Raw genomic sequence first — 22,031 nt, forward strand, 5'->3', positions numbered from 1 at the left:
GCATATTTTTGGATCTTTCTAAGGCGATTGATACAGTCGACCACAAGATTCTATTAAATAAATTAGAAGCATTAGGAATAAGAGGGGTAACTAATGACAGGTTTTGATCATAGCTAACAGACAGGGCACAAAGAGTAGAGATAACACATACTTCAAATAGATCTAAACATTTAGTAAAACACTTACTAGAATCAAAATGCATTAATATAGGGATTCTGCAAGGTAGCATATTAGGACCAGTACTGTTCCTGATATACATCAATGACTTTCCCAGCAGTGTTACTCATGGTGAAAAAATTCTCTTCACTGATGACAGCAATATTATAGTCACTGAGAAAACACAAGAACTCCTTGCTGAGAAAGCAAATGAAACTCTCAAGGAAGTTTATGATTGGTCAATAAGCAATAAAATTACATTGAACATAAAGAAAGCTAATGCCATGAATTTCAGTTTCAAGAGGAAAAATGACAATGTTAAATTAAAAGTAGATGGCACCTATACAGACTGTGTAACAAATGTAAAATTTCTAGGAATGAATATTGATTCTCAGTTGAAGTGGTATGAACACACAAAGGTAGTTGCAAACAGAATGCCATCAGCATGTTATGCCCTTAGAATCATGTCATCAGTGTGTAACATGCAGTGTCTTTTAGTTTCATATTATTCATATGTACACTCAATTCTTAGCAATTGCATTCTTTTTTGAGGAACAAATGCACAAAATATGAACACAATTTTCAAACTCCAGAAAAGAGCCGTAAGAATAATAACCAAAAATACTAGTTGAGCTCATTGTAAAGATCTGTTCTAAACACTAGGGATCTTAACTACTCCATGTGAGTACATTTACCAGTCGGTTGTAAAAATCAAAAATAACATTGGTAATTACTGCACAAACAGCTCTGTCCATGACCATGCAACAAGAGATAGACTCAACTTACATTTACCAAGAAAAAATAAACATGAAACTCAAAACAGCATTTTCTACCAAGGAATAAAACTACAATAAATTACCAAAAGAGAATAATGAAACTGCAAGATACACTTATTTAAAAAGGCAGCTAAAAAGTACCTGTTATACATTTTATACATTGAAGGATTACTTAGATAAAACAGAGTAACGGTTTGATAAAAAAAAATGTTATACAAATATATAATAGTAATAATAATGATTATAAAACATTCCACACAACACCTTCACTTTATGTTTTTTCCCCTTCTTTTTTCCTTTCTAGAAATACTTACCCCCAGGCTATGCATAGCACACTACTAACACCTCTTCCTCTTTCTGAACCCAATACTTCACTTGTTATGGACGGATGCTGACTCAGTTTTTCTGGATATCAAATGGGAAATTGCCGTACAGAAAATGGCCCAGAGATCACCAGTGTGTGTGTGTGTGTGTGTGTGTGTGTAGTGAGTGAAGTGTTGTGAAACAATGTGTGTATAGTGTGTGCAGTGTCTGATAATGAGATATGAGTGAACAGTGTGACATTACATTATTTAATAAGTTATTTGTAAAAAAAGTATTGTGTACCAGGAGTAAATCAAATGACTGTCTCTAACTAGAAGTCTGTAAATATATGCGTATATGAATTAGCTTATTTTTTATCTAAACTAGTAAATTCTTTGAGATGTCCTATATCCTTGTAAAAAGAGATCTACAGATGAATAAAGCTGCTACTACTACTACTACAAGTTGTTAAATTGTTGATATGACAGTGTTGCAGTAACCAGTGTTATTGAAGGTAATATAGTTGAAATCTTGATTTTGAGAGCTAAGACAATGCACCACAAAACAAAGTGCAAACATTTTGAACTACTTCCCTAAAACATCATGACTAGAAGACACTCTGTCCTCTCTGGCTGGGATAATGGATGATCCACCACAGTTGCCACTGCTGCTGTTTTAAAATAATAGAAGAATTATTGCTCATTCACAATCCTCTTTGTTAGTCCTCAACCAAAACCAACATCTTTATTTGACACATCAAGCTTTGACAATCCACCAACAGACTGTAAGTATAACATATTTGCTTGTTTACTATCAAATAATGAAAAAGTTGATGACTACATGAAGCTACAATATTTCTAAAACCTACTTGTGCCCAACACAAGTTAACAATTTCCCCTTACTTTGCAAAAGTGGTCAATATTGTAAGTTCAACCTAGATTAGCTAGAGAAATATGTTGGTTAGAATACTCTTCTAAAGAGGATGGTGTCTTCTGTAAGTACTGTGCACTTTTCTCTAAGACAAGTTCAAGTAAAGGTAGTCATCAAAATGTTGCAGACCTGGTACTAATTGTGCAAAATAAGCTGACACTTGGTGCAGTGGCTGATGGAAGCAACCGTAAATGCATTTCATATTTACAGTTGCTCTCATCAGCCATCATGCCATGTGTTGACTTAGTTCGCACACATAATAACCTCCAAGTTTTCAAAGTGGAAACCCTCTCTTAAACATTTCAACATCCATGTAAGGCTGCTGTAACCAATTGTGATAGTTTTGTTCACATCATGATGAACAAGACAAAAGATATAAAACATTGTCTGTACAAAGGCTTGGTGGATCAGGTGAAAAAAATAGAAAACACATAATCCCTATCACTGAGGCAGTGATTCTCTGTGTCCATCTGGAGATTGTATTAAGATGACACAGGAACTTCAGACTTATTGAATTTGACAAACAAAGTGACAAAAACATGCATAACTTTCACATCATTCTAAAATATCATGTCAAAGGCAGAAAAAACCTATGAGCAAGTTTGGAAGGAACTGGTAAATGCAACAAGTACTTGAGTGTCCCAGTCCAAAATCATTTCATCAGTTGCATCAATAACCAACTCCTGAGAAGGATTGCTCAGAAGGACTGCATTTATGACGCCAAAGATTTCAAGGTTCTTGCAGATGAAACTTCTGACATTGTGTGAATAGTGTTTGATATGACTGGCAAAAGATTAGCTGGATCTATAATTGAAAACTTGGTAAAATTTGGTCTTGATGTGTGATTTTTGTGAGGACAGGGCTATGATTGTGTAGCATGTCTGTCACAAAAAGCCCATGGGGCTCGTGCGTTCATACAGCAGGACTGCCCTTTAGCTGTATATTCTCATTGTGCAGCTCATAATTGCAATTTGGTAGTCACCAACACATGCAATATTTCACTTATCAGGAACTCATTAGGAACACTGGAAATGGTAGGTAATTTCTTTAGGCCACCAAAGTGTATTCAAATATTAAATGATGCCCTTGAATCATTAACTGATGTTTGAGTCAGAAGCCTGAAACATACCACTCTCACTAGATGGACTCAGCATCTTTGCAGCTTGCAAGACTTCAAGAAAATATATGATGGTGTTGTTTCAACTTCGGGAAGATTCAAGAACTTGTCAACAAGATGACATCCCATGATGCCACAAATCTCTTAGCAGCCATCAGCGTGGGAGATTATATCATCTACTTGGTTATAGTTTCTGAACTGTTTGCACCGTCTCTAATGACCTCGTTGTCGACGGGACGTTAAACACTAACCACCACCACCACCACTGTTTGCACTGGGTGAGTCCATCTGTTGTCAACTTCAGCTCCGAGATGCAGATTTTGCAGAGTTAATCAGCATCGCCAAGGATATTCAAAAGGGAACTGTTGGCAATGAGAGAAAATGTTGATACTTTCAGCCAGCTTTTCTTAGGTGCCAAGCAATTAGCTTCTGCCAGTGGCATTGAAATTGAGTAACCACGCATTTCTGCCAAGCAAGAACAGCATGCAAATCAGGATGCCAGTGATGATATTGAGGGTTAGTATAAAGGGTATATGTTCATATCCTCTCTGGATGACTTTATTGTTCACTTCTGGATTGGTTCTTAATACATTGTGAACTTTTTAACAGTTTTGATTGGCTTCTACCACAAAAACTGAAGACAGGTATTATTAATAGAGTTACAAAAGCCCTTTCATTTTATGCTACAGGTCCATTAGTTGCTGATTTAAAAATGACAACAGCTGTGTTAAAACTCTTTCAGCAACATCTGAGTCAACTTGAGCAGTTGTCTCAAACTGCAATGGAAGCTTTGTCTGTCTGTGACTGTCAGTTGTATCATAATGTGCTTCAGTTTCTACAACTCTTGGCAACTCTGCCACTAACAATGGCCATGCAGTTTCTTCACCCTTAAGAGAATCAAGGCATACCTTCAGGAATACAACTAGTGAGGCATGTCTGAACGGGGTCGCATGATGACAGTTCACCATTATTGATGTCCAAAGTGTGATGAGTAGTACTGAAAAACAAAGAGACTGCTGTCTTCCTTTAGTGTTTTAAATTTCTAGTAAATGATTTAATTGTATTTTGTTCTACTTATGTGTATTTAAGTATCAGACAAAAGCAGATTTAGTACCCTTAATAGTAAGTTGACACAGGCCTGGACTAAAAAAATATGAAATGAATCGAATCAGTGTGGAAAATTTTCTTAGCAATTGGATTATGTTTGATTAAAATTACTCGAACTTCATAACCCTGTAATTTGATTTCAGTATGTAATTCATAACTTCAATAAATCATTTTGGTAATGTAATTAGTGTTATAATTAAACATATATAAGCCAATGATACACTTTATTCTTATAATTTTGGACATTTAATTGGTATGGATCAATAAAATTAATTTTCAATTTAAGCTATTGTAAAGTTGAATGCATAGATTCTCTCCCCAAAACAAAACTGTAAATACACCACTGATTAGCTTTATGTGGTGTCTCCATTTTAGGTCACTCCGGTTAGTTCCTGTTATGTATTTTATGGTAGTTACTGTTTGTAATGATTTGTCACCAATAAAATGAATGCCTTCTGTGAGGGTCAAACCCTGGTTCACACTACTGAGCTAAGGTGACCACTGAGGGTAGGGCATTATATGAGCATTTACTCAGCTGTTCTTAAATTTACTATATAGATGATGTCAGTTTCTCCATACAGGTGTATCACATAATTTGTTTTGATTTTTAATTCATGTACTATCATTTCACAAGCAAATAGTCACATCATAAGGCACCTAACATGTCCAAAAAATCAAATGCCATAAGTATCAGGAGCTACATGTATCACCCAATCCTTTTTCTTCACAACTCTTCCTTCCCCTTTCAACCCTTTTATGAGAAAGAGGAGCCCCCAGCTCTGACAGCTTGCAAATTTCAATACCTTTATATGTGTTTTCTCCTGCCACCACTTGGTGAGTAAATTTTTTATTTGTCAAATTACATTATATTTTCAAAAATTGATTATTTTTGTTGATAATTTAGTTTGTTACGTATTCTGTAGATCATTTGAATGATTCTTTTATAATGTGTTCATTAATGTTAACTCTTATCATGTACACATATACTGTAAACTGACTCCTTCCACATCATTTTGATAAAGGAATCATTCATATGATTAAAGGAACATTTAACTAACTGACTGAATGACTGAACAGATGTGCAACAAGTCAGTTTACATTTTATGTTATTGGGCACATCATCAATAATTTTTCTTCCTGCACATTAAACTACTTTCTGAGCCACTGACAGTTTTAAAAATGGGTGATGAAGGTCAGTTTTTCCTCTAGTTTTGTAAGTATGGATATCACTGTTCTTCACAAATTGTGATGGTTTATTTATGACAAATTTCATTAGCAGTATTGTGCTTGTCTAGTTAAAATGCCTAAATCCTTGAAGAGGATAGGTGAAACCCAATATTATTCTTACTGCTCACTTTTCTGCAATCAGTACTTCCTCTCTAAGTGGTGAGTCACCCCAGAAAATTATTTCACAAGACATTATTAAGTGAGCATCCATCTAGAACAGGATGATGCCATAAGGAAACCAGTCAAATGGTTGAAAGTCAGCCTGCCACAGTTTGTCAGTTATTTGAATGAATTATAGTTGCTCTCTCTGCCTGTGACATATAATGTGACAGTTTGCAAGCATCAAACACCTGTCAGTAGAAGAAAGGCAATACACTGACAATTTACATGAATGGCAACCCTGTTTAAATGCAGATAATGCAAGATAATACCTTAACAAAGGGAAAGAATGCATTGGAATTTTGTCAATCAGGTACATATTATTCATTAGGGACATATTTGAAGACTATAACATTTGATACCAAGTGTTAATATCTTTCCCAGCTATATGTTTCATTATTCTTTGTATCACCATAGGTCAAATGCAGGCCAAATTTCAGTTATTTCTGTCACCCCCTCTGTTGTGCTGCAGTTGTCAAAAAATAGCATATTGTACAATTAAACAATGGAAAATCCAGATGGAATAACAACAATATTATGAAAAAGATAGTTGCTTCTCACCTTATAACGAAGATGCTGAGTCTCAGATAGCCACAACAAAAAGGCTGATAAACCAATCTTTTGGTCAAACAGGCCTTCATCAGGATAGACAACACCAGACTGCAAGCAGCAGTGCATGATGGAAGAAGCAACTGGATGGTGGGAGTAAGGAGGAGGCAGCAGTGGGGGAGGTGAGAGATAGCAGGATAGGGGTGGGGGACAGTAAAGTGCTGCTTGCGGGAGCATATGAGGACAAGGTGGGAAGATGGTAGGGCAGATGGCTGCAGTTGGGAAGTTAGACGGAGGGCGAGGGGGGGGGGGGAGCAGCAGAAAAGGAGAGAAGTAAAAAGACTGTGGGTGTGTTAGTGGAATAGATGGCTGTGTGGTGCTAGAATGGGAACAGGGAAGGGAACAGGTGGGTAAGAACAATGACTAATGAAGGTTAAGGCCAGGAGGGTTAAGGGAACATAGGATATATTGCAGGGAGAGTTCCCATCTGCACAATTCAGAAAAGCTTGTGTTGGTGGGAAGGATCCAGATGGCACAGGCTGCGAAGCACTCATTGAAATTATGGGGTGGTGCAGCTGTTGCTTGGTCTGAGTTTGTTGGCAGTCATTCATGCGGACAGACAGTTTGTTGGTTGTCATGCCCATGTAGAATGCAGCACAGTGGTTGCAGCTTAGCTTGCAGATCATGCAACTGATTTCACGGTTAGTTCTGTCTTTGATGGGATAGGTGATGCTTATCACCAGACCGTAGTACATGGTGGTGGGAGGAAGTATGGGACAAGTCTTGCATCTAGGTCTGTTGCAGGGATATGAGCCATGAGGCAAGGGTTTGGCAGCAGGGTTTGTATAGGGATGGACAAGGATATTGTGTAGGTTTGGTGTGCATCAGACTACCACTGTGGGAGGGGTGGGAAGGATAGTGAGTAGGACATCTCTCATTTCAGGGCATAATGAAAGGTATTCAAAATCCTGGTGGATTATGTGATACAGTTGCTCCAGCCCTGGGCAGTACTACGTCAAGATGGGAATGCTCCTCTGTGGCCAGACAATGGGTCTTTGGGAGGTGGTGAGTGACTGGAGAGATAAGGCATGGGACATTTGTTTTTGTGCAAGATTGTGGAAGCTTCCATGAGACCCTTGATGTATTATGAGAGGGACTGCGTGTCACTAAAGATATGAAGGGACATCTTGGTATGGAATGGGTGGCAGCTGTTGAAGCGAAGGTATTACTGGTGCACTTATAGACCAATACCTCCAGCCTATTACCTGCAGCCTACCCTCCTATATAAAAAATACCAAAAAGATACCATCTATTTCCTCCACTGACTCTCTACAGCTCCTGTTTCCTTACCACATGGTGCCCTGCTTGCCACTACTGATGCCACCTCTCCTTACACTAAGAATCCCTAATGCCCATGGCCTTGCTGCTATTGAATGCTACCTTTCCCAATGGCCATCAGATTCCAAACCTATAACCTCTCCTAGTCACCATGACCGACTATATCCTCACTCACAATTGCTTCTTGTTTGAAGGGATTGCCTATGAACAAATCTGTGGTACGATTATGGGCATCCACATAGCAACATCCTATGGCAAGCTACTCATGGACAATTGAGAGGAATCCTTTCTAACCACCCAGAATCCCAAATCCCTCACTTGGTTCAGATTCACTGATGACATTGTCGTGATGTGGATCGAGGGCGAGGACACCTTATCCACACTCCTCCAGAACCTCAACAACTTCTCCCCTTTCGCTTCATATCCTCATCAACCCAACAAGCCACCTTCCGTGATGTTGACCTCCACCTCAAAGATGGCTACATCAGTAGCTACGTACATATCAAACCAACCAACCACCAGGAATACCTCCACTTCAGCAGTTGCCAATCATTCAAGACCAAGAAGTCCCTTCCATCCAGTCTAGCCATCTGTGGCTGCCATATCTATAGTGATGAGCAATCCCTCTCAAAATACACCAAGGGTCTCACTGAAGCCTTCACAGATTACTCTCCCAACCTTGTACAAAAACAGATCTCCCATGCCTTATTTCTCTAGTCACCCACCACCTTCCAAAGACCCACGTTTTGGCCATAGAGAGAATTCCCCTCGTGACTCCATACAACCCAGAACTGGAGCAACTGAATCACATTCTCTGCCAGGATTTCAAATACCTCTCATTTCATCCCTTCCACAGTGATACTCCATCACACACCAAACCACCAAAATATTTTTGTCCATCCGTACACAACATCTGCTCCCAATGTCTTGCCTCATTGATCATATCCCTGTAACAGACCTAGATGCAAGACCTGCCCAATACATCCTCCCACCTACTCCATTTCGGCCACAAGCATCACCTATCCCATCAAAGGCAGGGCTACCTGTGAAACCAGTCATGTGATCTACAAGCTAAGTTGCAACCACTGTGCTGCTTTCTAAGTGGACATGTCGACCAACAAGCTGTCTGTCTGCATGAATCACCACTGACTAACTGTGGCCAAGAAACAGGTGGACCACCCAGTTACTGAACACGCTGCCCCACATAACATTCTTCATCTCAATGACTGCTTCACAGCCTGCACCACCTGGGTCCTTCCCAAGCTTTTCTTTATTTCGCAGATGGGAACTCTCACTACAATATATACTATGTTCCCACAGCCCTCCTTGCCTCAACTTTCCTTAGTCATTGTCCTTACCCTTGTGTCTCCTTCCCTGTTCCCATTCCAGCACTACACAGCCCTCTATTCCACCAATACACCCCCAGTCTTTTTACTTCTCTCCTTTTCTGCTGCAGCCCCCCCCCCCCCTCCCCCTACTCACCTTCTAATGTTCCGACTGCATCTAACTGCCATACCCTCTCCACACCTTGTACCTGTATGCTCCTGCAAGCAGCACTTTACTGTCCCATGCCCCTACCCTGCTATCTCTTGCCCTACCCACTCCAGCCTCCTCCTTACCCCCACCATCCAGTTCTTTCTCCCATCATGCACTGCTGCTAACAGTCTGGCCTTGCAGCCAGAGACAATGGTCATGTGTGTGAGAGCTGTGTTTGCCTGAGCGTATGTGTGTGGGCATGTTGCCTATTCTGATGAAGGCCTGTTTGGGCAAAAGCTTTGTTTGACAGTCCTTTTGTTGTTCCTATCTGTAACTCAGCATCTCAACTATATGGTGAGTACCAACTATCCCTTTCATAATATTTTACAGTTATGGTGACATCAGGACAAAGAAAAAACCTGACTGATGCAGCCGAGAGGAGGTGACGAACCTCTGTGCATGGGACAGGCAGTTTGTGACAAACATACACACAAAATTCTAGCTTTCGCAACCAACGGTTGCGTCCTCAGGAAAGAGGGAAGGAGAGGGAAAGACAAAAGGATGTGGGTTTTAAGGGAGAGGGTAAGGAGTCATTCCAATCCCGGGAGCGGAAAGACCTACCTTAGGGCAAAAAAGGACAGGTATACACTCGCACACACACACATATCCATCCACACATATACAGACACAAGCAGACATATTCAAAGACAAAGAGTTTGGACAGAGATGTCAGTCGAGGCGGAAGTGCAGAGGCAAAGATGTTGTTGAATGACAGGTGAGGTATGAGAGGTGGCAACTTGAAATTAGCGGAGATTGAGGCCTGGTGGGTAACGGGAAGAGAGGATATATTGAAGAGCAAGTTCCCATCTCCGGAGTTCGGATAGGTTGGTGTTAGTGGGAAGTATCCAGATAACCCGGACGGTCTAACACTGTGCCAAGATGTGCTGGCCGTGCACCAAGTCATGTTTAGCCACAGGGTGATCCTCATTACCAACAAACACTGTCTGCCTGTGTCCGTTCATGTGAATGGACAGTTTGTTGCTGGTCATTCCCACATAGAATGCATCACAGTGTAGGCAGATCAGTTGGTAAATCACGTGGGTGCTTTCACACGTGGCTCTGCCTTTGATTGTGTACACCTTCCGGGTTACAGGACTGGAGTAGGTGGTGGTGGGAGGGTGCATGGGACAGGTTTTACACTGGGGGCGGTTACAAGGGTGGGAGTCAGAGGGTAGGGAAGGTGGTTTGGGGATTTCATAGGGATGAACTAACAGGTTACGAGGGTTAGGTGGTCGGCGGAAAGACACTCTTGGTGGAGTGGGGAGATTTCATGAAGGATGGATCTCATTTCAGGACAGGATTTGAGGAAGTTGTATCCCTGCTGGAGAGCCACATTCAGAGTCTGGTCCAGTCCCGGAAAGTATTCTGTCACAAGTGGGGCACTTTTGTGGTTCTTCTGTGGGAGGCTCTGAGTTTGAGGGGATGAGGAAGTGGCTCTGGTTATTTGCTTCTGTACCAGGTCGGGAGGGTAGTTGCGGGATGCGAAAGCTTTTGTCAGGTTGTTGGTGTAATGGTTCAGGGATTGTGGACTGGAGCAGATTCATTTGCCACGAAGACCTAGGCTGTAGGGAAGGGACTGTTTGATGTGGAATGGGTGGCAGCTGTCATAATGGAGGTACTGTTGCTTGTTGGTGGGTTTGATGTGGACGGACGTGTGAAGCTGGCCATTGGACAGATGGAGGTCAACATCAAGGATAGTGGCGTGGGATTTGGAGTAGGACCAGGTGAATCTGATGGAACCAAAGGAGTTGAGGTTGGAGAGGAAATTCTGGAGTTCTTCTTCACTGTGAGTCCAGATCATGAAGATGTCATCAATAAATCTGTACCAAACTTTGGGTTGGCAGGCCTGGGTAACCAAGTAGGATTCCTCTAAGTGACCCATGAAAGGTTGGCGTACGAGGGGGCCATCCTGGTACCCATGGCTGTTCCCTTTAATTGTTGGTATGTCTGGCCTTCAAAAGTGAAGAAGATGTGGGTCAGGATGAAGCTGGCTAAGGTAATGAGGAAAGAGGTTTTAGGTAGGGTGGCAGGTGATCGGCGTGAAAGGAAGTGCTCCATCGCAGCGAGGCCCTGGACGTGCGGAATATTTGTGTATAAAGAAGTGGCATCAATGGTAACAAGGATGGTTTCCGGGGGTAACAGATTGGGTAAGGATTCCAGGCGTTCGAGAAAGTGGTTGGTGTCTTTGATGAAGGATGGGAGACTGCATGTAATGGGTTGAAGGTGTTGATCTACGTAGGCAGAGATACGTTTTGCGGGGGCTTGGTAACCAGCTACAATGGGGCGTCCGGGATGATTGGGTTTGTGAGTTTTAGGAAGAAGGTAGAAGGTAGGGGTGTGGGGTGTCGGTGGGGTCAGGAGGTTGATGGAGTCAGGTGAAAGGTTTTGCAGGGGGCCTAAGGTTCTTAGGATTCCTTGAAGCTCCGCCTGGACATCAGGAATGGGATTACCTAGGCAAACTTTGTATGTGGTGTTGTCTGAAAGCTGATGCAGTCCCTCAGCCACATGCTGCCGACGATCAAGTACCACGGTCGTGGAACCCTTGTCCGCTGGAAGAATGACGATGGATCGGTCAACCTTCAGATCACGGATAGCCTGGGCTTCAGCAGTGGTGATGTTGGGAGTAGAATTAAGGTTTTTTAAGAAGGATTGAGAGGCAAGGCTGGAAGTCAGAAATTCCTGGAAGGTTTGGAGAGGGTGATTTTGAGGAAGAGGAGGTGGGTCCCGCTGTGACGGAGGATGGAACTGTTCCAGGCAGGGTTCAATTTGGATAGTGTCTTGGGGAGTTGGATCATTAGGAGTAGGATTAGGATCATTGTTCTTCGTGGCAAAGTGATATTTCCAGCAGAGAGTACGAGTGTAGGACAGTAAATCTTTGACGAGGGCTGTTTGGTTGAATCTGGGAGTGGGGCTGAAGGTGAGGCCTTTGGATAGGACAGAGGTTTCGGATTGGGGGAGAGGTTTGGAGGAAAGGTTAACTACTTAATTAGGGTATTGTGGTTCCAGATTGTGTTGATTGGAATTTTGAGGTTTTGGAGGGAGTGGAGCTGGAAGTGGTAGATTGAGTAGATGGGAGAGACTGGGTTTGTGTGCAATGAGAGGAGGTTGAGGTTTGCTGGAAAGGTTGTGAAGGGTGAGTGAGTTGCCTTTCCAGAGGTGGGAAACCAGGAGATTGGATAGTTTTTTGAGGTGGAGGGTGGCATGCTGCTATAATTTGCGGTTGGCCTGTAGGAGGATGCTCTGAACAGCCGGTGTGGATGTGGGAGAGGAAAGATTGAGGACTTTTATGAAGGATAGGAGTTGACGGGTGTGTTCATTGGCTGAGTTGATGTGTAGGTGAAGGATTAGGTGGGTGAGGGCAATGGATTGTTCAGTTTGGAACTGGTATAGGGACTGATGGAAAGAAGGGTTGCAGCCAGAGATGGAAACTTTAAGTGTGAGGCCTTTGGGGGTAATGCCAAATGTCAGACAAGCCTGAGAAAATAGAATATGGGAGCGTAATCTGGCTAGGGCGAAGGCATGTTTGCGGAGGGAATGTAAATAAAACTTAATGGGGTCGTGGGGGTGTTGTGAGGGTGACATGGTATTAGAAGGTGGAAAGTGTAACATGAGGCTGAAATGAAAATGAAAATAAAAATATATTGGGAGAGATAACTCATCACAAAGAGGTGATTTTTTTCCCAATATACAACTTCATACAGCTTCTTCAAATTGCACAGTGAATTCATTTCACTGTGTCATATTATATCGCAGTGCTTGTAGTCCTTGTCAGTTCTTAATAGTTCAAGTTATTTCTCATTACTTGTAATCCATCTCAGTTCCTAAGATAAATCTAGAAGCAGTAACTGACATGGAAGGAGTAAAGGTAAACACTCACTGTATATTTTTAAAATTGGTTTTATTTCTCCTTGAAAGCACCTTCATCTTGTACATCTTAGATAATCATTTGCAAACATTTTAAGAATAAACAGGGAAAAACTAGTTTCCATGGGATGAGACTGCATTTGCAAAACCACCATTATTGTTAGTATGCAGTTAATGTATTGTAATAAAGCAATAAATGGTATCTGCCTGTCTCTGGTAATATGTTCTCATTACAGCTCTTTGATAGGACCCTTTTTTCTGGAACCTTTGATCCAATGTGTGTGTTTAGAGTATTAGAGTAACTGAGATTTGATAGCATAATAATGAGGTACACATTCACAGGTGGCCTGGTGCCTCACTGATTGTGATCCGTGGACATAAGCACCTGCACGAGTGTGCGTACATTGGTGATGACTCTTCAGAGGAAGAAGAGGAGCAGCTGCTACGGGAGGCAGCAGAACAGGGGGTGCCAGCAGCAGTCACCACCAGCCCCTTGTCCTTGCCCCAGGCCACCCCCGCAAGGGCACCCCAGTCCAAGGGTGAGGATGATGATGAGGACAGCCCTGCCAATTCACCCAGCGTAATGCGCAGGTATGCCGCATCTAGAATACTGTTTGCAGACAACAGATGTGTGTCTTCTTCCCATATCCGTAGGCTGTGCACTTGAAAACTTCTCAGTATTGGAGCTGGATCAGTCAGCACTGTGAAGAAGAGTTCAATTGGTGCTTTGATATTTATGGCTACTTAATATATAAAAATCTTTTGAGCTTGCCATCTAGTATTGCCAAAGTTTCTAGTCACTAACATAGTCTAGAAAGAGTTAAAGTGGTTAGAAATGAAATTATCTATCCAAAGGTCTCCATTGCGTAACTCATAAAATGTTGTTAGTTCAAATATCAGAGTGCTCATCATCATACTCTCTTTACAAGACAGGAATTTTATTTGAATATGAAGAGCAGTTGTATTTTCATTTTAATCAGTCAATGAATACTTAAGTGGTCAACAGAAATTTGTCATAGTGGAATGAACAATAGTAAAGTTGAGTGTCTGTAATGTTTAGTGGAGGTCGAAACCTAACAAATGGTAACAAAATCCACATTTTGGTATTAGACAGTGGCCACTTTTCAATCTGTGAATAAGAAGTGATCACAACTGTAAATGTTATCCTGTGCACATTTCCTCTTTTTGTGTGTGTGTGTGTGGGGGGGGGGGGGGGGGGGGGGGAGCAGGATTCACATGCTATACTGAGAGAGATACTCAGTGGTAAAATGTTGATGGGCGTCATATATTCAGGAAGAGCAAAGTTCAGCTACAAGGCAGCTACTCACTTCGTCACCCTGATTTCCTATTTCTTTCTCTGTATCAGTTCAGTTAAATGCTGAAACAGTACTATCAACTAGATTACGAATGAATGATTTTTCTCTCCAGCGAACCATTGCTTTTCATGAAGTGTCAATAAGAGTACACTTAGAAGATCTATATGTAGCACATAGCATTTATTTACTTGTAACCTTAGCAACTATGAGGGCATGCTGTAAAGTAATGCCTCCAAGCTTTACATGTAAAAACTGTAAAAGTTTTTTAAATAAAACAAATTGTACTAATAAACAATGAAAAACCAGAATGGAATGTAACAATATTATGAAAAGGAAAGTTGCTACTCACCATATAGTGGAGATGCTAAGTCACAGATAGGCACAACAAAAAGACTGTCACAAGTAAAGCTTTAGGCCAGAATAGACAACAGATATACTCGTGTGTGTGTGTGTGTGTGTGTGTGTGGTTTATTTTTGACAAAGGCCTTACCGGCTGAAAGCTTTATTTGTGACAGTCTTTTTGCTGTGCCTATCTGCGACTCAGCAACTCCGCTATATGATGAGTAGCAAATTTCCTTTTCATAATAGTTTTACAAATCTTATATATATATATATATATATATATATATATATATATATATATATATATAATTTAATAGAGGGAAACATTCCAAAATATATCTAAAAACAAAGATGAGGTGACTTACCAAACGAAAGCGCTGGCACGTCGATAGACACACAAACAAACACAATCATATACACAAAATTCAAGCTTTCACAACAAACTGTTGCCTCATCAGGAAAGAGGGAAGGAGAGGGAAAGACGAATGGATGTGGGTTTTAAGGGAGAGGGTAAGGAGTCATTCCAATCCCGGGAGCGGAAAGACTTACCTTAGGGGGAAAAAAGGACGGGTAAACACTAACACACACACACACACACACACACACACACACACACACACACATATCCATCCACACATATACAGACACAAGCAGACATATTTCAAGAGAAAATAAGATGACAGAAAAGATTTCGAAATACAACAGTGACAATAACAAACGTAATTGTTGGGTTCAAATTAATGATATAAATTAATAGAGGGAAACATTCCACGTGGGAAAAATATATCTAAAAACAAAGATGATGTGACTTACCAAACGAAAGCACTGGCACATCGATAGACACACAAACAAACACAAACATACACACAAAATTCAAGCTTTCGCAACAAACTGTTGCCTCATCAGGAAAGAGGGAAGGAGAGGGAAAGACTAAAGGATGTGTGTTTTAAGGGAGAGGGTAAGGAGTCATTCCAATCCCGGGAGTGGAAAGACTTACCTTAGGGGGAAAGAAGGACGGGTAAACACTCGCACATACAGAGTGTATACCCGTCCTTTTTTCCCCCTAAGGTAAGTCTTTCCGCTCCCGGGATTGGAATGACTCCTTACCCTCTCCCTTAAAACCCACATCCTTTCGTCTTTCTCCTCCTTCCCTCTTTCCTGATGAGGCAACAGTTTGCTGCGAAAGCTTGAATTTTGTGTGTATGTTTGTGTTTGTTTGTGTGTCTATCGATGTGCCAGCGATATATATGTGACTTACCAAATGAAAGTGCTGGCGGGTCGACAGACACACAAAGAAACACAAACATACACACAAAATTCAAGCTTTCGCAACAAACTGTTGCCTCATCAGGAAAGAGGGAAGGAGAGGGAAAGACGAAAGGATGTGCGTTTTAAGGGAGAGGGTAAGGAGTCATTCCAATCCCGGGAGCGGAAAGACTTACCTTAGGGGGAAAAAAGGACGGGTATACACTCGCACACACACACATATCCATCCACACATATACAGACACAAGCAGACATATTTAAATATGTCTGCTTGGGAGATAGTGTTTTAAATACTTTAACAAGATTAGGAAAGAGGACAGTCTGATTTATAAATTAATATTACAAGAGCCTGCTGAAAAGTAATGCCTTCAAATTTTTTATGTGCGAACTATTAAAGCTTTTTAAGTAAAACAAATATTATTGACATTCTATCCTCATGTCCACATATTTATTTCTAAACATAGTCATGCTGGCAATGAACACATTTCTCGTAGTTTGTTGATACCATCACCGTAAAATGTTTGTCTTTGCTAACAGAGCCACAATCTCATACCTGCTTGCACTGCTTCATTATTAAAAACCGAAGCCCTCAAAGGCTGATGAAAATTGGATTGGGTCAAGTTGGGACAGAGTGGAGGATGATTGACAGTGAACCCAAGGCATCGGATTGTTGCAGATGTTGCAGCGCTCATGTGTGGTCTGGCATTGTCATACTGAAGGTGAAGGTCCTCCATGTGTGGATGAATTCTTTGAAGTCAAAACTTGATTACAATAAATTGTTACGTTACACACCACCATGTTACACTAGAATTCTGATCCCTCTAGTGGCAGAGGGCTGCAAATGTGTAGACATGAAGAATAAAGATGTACACTCATGCTCATAAATTAAGGATAATGCTGATACATGGTGAAACAATTCTCTGGTGGGCAATTTGTGGATTTAAATCACCTCGAGATATGACCATGCGGTGCATTTGACCTGCGGTCGTCTCACGGTGGCGCTGGCAGCAGTCCACATACACAGAGGTGTGTTGGTGCATGTCAGAGTAAGGTGCAGCGAGTAAGTGTGCAGACGTTTTCAGATGTGCTAATGGTGATGGTGTGTTGAAAATGGCTCAAAGAACAACGTATTGTTGAGGTTATGAGGGGTAGAATACTAGGGCAACTGGATGCTGGTCAAACACAGCAGGTCATAGCACAGGCCCTCCGTGTGCCACAAAGTGTGATCTCAAGATTAAGGCAATGATTCCAGCCAACAGGAAACGTGTCCGGGTGCTACAGTACAGGATATCCACAGTGTACAACACCATAAGAAGACTGATATCTCACCATCAGTGCCTGCAGACGGCCATGGAGTACTGCAGGTAGCCTTGCTTGGGACCTTACCACAACCACTGGAACAGTTGTGTCCAGACACACAGTCTACAGACAACTGAACAGACATGGTTTATTTACCCAGACACCTGCAAGGTGCATTCCACTGACCCCTGGTCACAAGAGAGCCCATAAAGCCTGGTGTCAAAAACACGCTACATGGTCATTGGAACAGTGGTCCCGGGTTATGTTCACAGAAGACTCCAGTATAGTCTGAAAAGTGATTTTCATCTGGCATGGACCAGGAACCAGATACTAACCCCTTAATGTCCTTGAAAGGGACCTGTATGGAGGTCATGGTTTGATGGTGTGGGGTGGGGTTATGATTGGTGCACGTACACCCCTGCATGTCTTTGACAGAGGAACTGTAACAGGTCAGGTGTATTGGGGTGTCATTTTGCACCAGTATGTCTGCTTTTTCAGGGCTGCAGTGGGTCCCACCTACCTCCTGATGGATGATAACGCATGGCCCCACCGAGCTGCCATCATGGAGGAGTACCTTGAAACAGAAGATATCAGGCGAATGAAGTGGCCTGCTTGTTCTCCAGACCTAAACCCCGTGAAGCATGTCTGGGATGCTCTCGGTCGACGTATCACTGCACATCTTAAAACCCCTAGGACACTTCAGGAGCTCTGACTGGCACTGGTGCAAGAATGGGTGGCTGTACCCCAGCAGCTGCTCGACCACCTGATCCAGAGTATGCCAAACCATTGTGTGGCCTGTGTACGTGTGCATGGTGATCATATCCCATATTTATGTCGGGGTACATGCACAGGAAACAGTGGCGTTTTGTAGCACATGTGTTTCGGGATGGTTTTCTCAACTTATCACCAATACCGTGGACTTCCAGATCTGTGTCGTGTGTGTTCCCTATGTGCCTATGCTATTAGCGCCAGTTTTGTGTTGTGCCATGTTGTGTGGTACAACATTCTGCAATTATCCTTAATTTATGAGCATGAGTATATATATATGTCTGCTTGTGTCTGTATATGTGTGGATGGATATGTGTGTGTGTGTGTGAGTGTATACCTGCCAGCGCTTTCGTTCGGTAAGTGACATCATCTTCGTTTTTAGGAAAACAAAGATGATGTGACTTACCAAACGAAAGCGCTGGCACGTCGATAGACACACAAACAAACACAAACATACACACAAAATTCTAGCTTTCGCAACAAACTGTTGCCTCATCAGGAAAGAGGGAAGGAGAGGGAAAGACGAAAGGATGTGGGTTTTAAGGGAGAGGGTAAGGAGTCATTCCAATCCCGGGAGCGGAAAGACTTACCTTAGGGGGGAAAAAGGACGGGTATACACTCGCACACACACACATATCCATCCACACATATACAGACACAAGCAGACATATTTAAAGACAAAGAGTTTGGGCAGAGTTGTTAGTTGGGGCAGAAGTGCAGAGGCAAAGATGTTGTTGAATGACAGGTGAGGTATGAGTGGCGGCAACTTGAAATTAGCAGAGATTGAGGCCTGGTGGATAACGGGAAGAGAGGATATATTGAAGAGCAAGTTCCCATCTCCGGAGTTCGGATAGGTTGGTGTTAGTGGGAAGTATCCAGATAACCCGGACAGTGTAACACTGCGCCAAGATGTGGTGGCCGTGCACCAAGGCATGTTTAGCCACAGGGTGATCCTCATTACCAAGAAACACTGTCTGCCTGTGTCCATTCATGCGAATGGACAGTTTGTTGCTGGTCATTCCCACATAGAATGCATCACAGTGTAGGCAGGTCAGTTGGTAGATCACGTGGGTGCTGTCACACTTAGCTCTGCCTTTGATCGTGTACACCTTCCGGGTTACGGGACTGGAGTAGGTGGTGGTGGGAGGGTGCATGGGACAGGTTTTACACCAGGGACGGTTACAAGGGTAGGAGCCAGAGGGTAGGGAAGGTGGTTTGGGGATTTCATAGGGATGAACTAAGAGGTTATGAAGGTTAGGTGGACGGCGGAAAGACACTCTTGGTGGAGTGGGGAGGATTTCATGAAGGATGGATCTCATTTCAGGGCAGGATTTGAGGAAGTCGTATCCCTGCTGGAGAGCCACATTCAGAATCTGATCCAGTCCCGGAAAGTATCCTGTCACAAGTGGGGCACTTTTGTGGTTCTTCTGTGGGAGGTTCTGGGTTTGAGAGGATGAGGAAGTGGCTCTGGTTATTTGCTTCTGTACCAGGTCGGGAGGGTAGTTGCGGGATGCGAAAGCTGTTGTCAGGTTGTTGGTGTAATGCTTCAGGGATTCCGGACTGGAGCAGATTCGTTTGCCACGAAGACCTAGGCTGTAGGGAAGGGACCGTTTGATGTGGAATGGGTGGCAGCTGTCGTAATGGAGGTACTGTTGCTTGTTGGTGGGTTTGATGTGGACGGACGTGTGAAGCTGGCCATTGGACAGGTGGAGGTCAACATCAAGGAAAGTGGCATGGGATTTGGAGTAGGACCAGGTGAATCTGATGGAACCAAAGGAGTTGAGGTTGGAGAGGAAATTCTGGAGTTCTTCTTCACTGTGAGTCCAGATCATGAAGATGTCATCAATAAATCTGTACCAAACTTTGGGTTGGCGGGCTTGGGTAACCAAGAAGGCTTCCTCTAAGCGACCCATGAATAGGTTGGCGTATGAGGGGGCCATCCTGGTACCCATGGCTGTTCCCTTTAATTGTTGGTATGTCTGGCCTTCAAAAGTGAAGAAGTTGTGGGTCAGGATGAAGCTGGCTAAGGTAATGAGGAAAGAGGTTTTAGGTAGGGTGGCAGGTGATCGGCGTGAAAGGAAGTGCTCCATCGCAGCGAGACCCTGGACGTGCGGGATATTTCTGTATAAGGAAGTGGCATCAATGGTTACAAGGATGGTTTCCGGGGGTAGCGGATTGGGTAAGGATTCCAGGCGTTCGAGGAAGTGGTTGGTGTCTTTGATGAAGGATGGGAGACTGCATGTAATGGGTTGAAGGTGTTGATCTACGTAGGCGGAGATACGTTCAGTGGGGGCTTGGTAACCAGCTACAATGGGGCGGCCGGGATGATTGGGTTTGTGAATTTTAGGAAGAAGGTAGAAGGTAGGGGTGCGGGGTGTCGGTGGGGTCAGGAGGTTGATGGAGTCAGGTGAAAGGTTTTGCAGGGGGCCTAAGGTTCTGAGGATTCCTTGAAGCTCTGCCTGGACATCAGGAATGGGGTTACCTTGGTAAACTTTGTATGTGGTGTTTTCTGAAATCTGACGCAGTCCCTCAGCCACATACTCCCGACGATCAAGTACCACGGTCGTGGAACCCCTGTCCGCCGGAAGGATGACAATGGACCGGTCAGCCTTGAGATCACGGATAGCCTGGGCTTCAGCAGTGGTGATGTTGGGAGTAGGATTAAGGTTTTTTTTAAGAAGGATTGAGAGGCAAGGCTGGAAGTCAGAAATTCCTGGAAGGTTTGGAGAGGGTGATTTTGAGGAAGAGGAGGTGAGTCCCGCTGTGACGGAGGACGGAACTGTTCCAGGCAGGGTTCAATTTGGATAGTGTCTTGGGGAGTTGGATCATTAGGAGTAGGATTAGGATCATTTTTCTTCGTGGCAAAGTGATACTTCCAGCAGAGAGTACGAGTGTAGGACAGTAAATCTTTGACGAGGGCTGTTTGGTTGAATCTGGGAGTGGGGCTGAAGGTGAGGCCTTTGGATAGGACAGAGGTTTCGGATTGGGAGAGAGGTTTGGAGGAAAGGTTAACTACTGAATTAGGGTGTTGTGCTTCCAGATTGTGTTGATTGGAATTTTGAGGTTTTGGAGGGAGTGGAGCTGGAAGTGGGAGGTTGAGTAGATGGGAGAGACTGGGTTTGTGTGCAATGAGAGGAGCTTGAGGTTTGCTGCAAAGGTTGTGATGGGTGAGTGAGTTGCCTTTCCGGAGGTGGGAAACCAGGAGATTGGATAGTTTTTTGAGGTGAAGGGTGGCATGTTGTTCTAATTTGCGGTTGGCCTGTAGGAGGATGCTCTGAACAGCTGGTGTGGAATTGGGAGAGGAAAGATTGAGGACATGTTTGTGTTTGTTTGTGTGTCTATCGACGTGCCATCGCTTTCGTTTGGTAAGTCACATCATCTTTGTTTTTAGATATATTTTTCCCACGTGGATATATATATATATATATATATATATATATAAAAACAAAGATGATGTGACTTACCAAATGAAAGTGCTGGCAGGTTGACAGACACACAAACGAACACAAACATACACACAAAATTCAAGCTTTCGCAACAAACTGTTGCCTCATCAGGAAAGAGGGAAGGAGAGGGAAAGACGAAAGGATGTGGGTTTTAAGGGAGAGGGTAAGGAGTCATTCCAATCCTGGGAGTGGAAAGACTTACTTTAGGGGGGAAAAAGGACAGGTATACACTCGCACACACACACATATCCATCCACACATATACAGACACAAGCAGACATATTTAAAGTTTGGGCAGAGATGTCAGTCGAGGCGGAAGTGAAGAGGCAAAGATGATGTTGAATGACAGGTGAGGTATGAGTGGCGGCAACTTGAAATTAGCGGAGATTGAGGCCTGGTGGGTAACGGGGAGAGAGGATATATTGAAGAGCAAGTTCCCATCTCCGGAGTTCGGATAGGTTGGTGTTGGTGGGAAATATCCAGATAACCCGGACGGTGTAACACTGTGCCAAGATGTGCTGGCCGTGCACCA

General features: G+C 43.0%; 1 protein-coding gene across 1 annotated transcript in view; it reads left to right on the plus strand.

Moving 5' to 3' along the window:
• The window catches only part of LOC126263263 (uncharacterized), a 292,463-nt gene that overhangs the window by 218,028 nt on the left and 52,404 nt on the right, over positions 1 to 22,031 (plus strand). The window contains exon 4 of the mRNA XM_049960348.1: positions 13,405 to 13,653. Coding sequence (XP_049816305.1) covers positions 13,405 to 13,653 — 249 coding nt within the window. The remainder of the gene's footprint in view (positions 1 to 13,404; positions 13,654 to 22,031) is intronic.

The sequence above is a fragment of the Schistocerca nitens genome, chromosome 6 (assembly GCF_023898315.1).
Source record: "Schistocerca nitens isolate TAMUIC-IGC-003100 chromosome 6, iqSchNite1.1, whole genome shotgun sequence".
NCBI lineage: Eukaryota > Metazoa > Arthropoda > Insecta > Orthoptera > Acrididae > Schistocerca > Schistocerca nitens.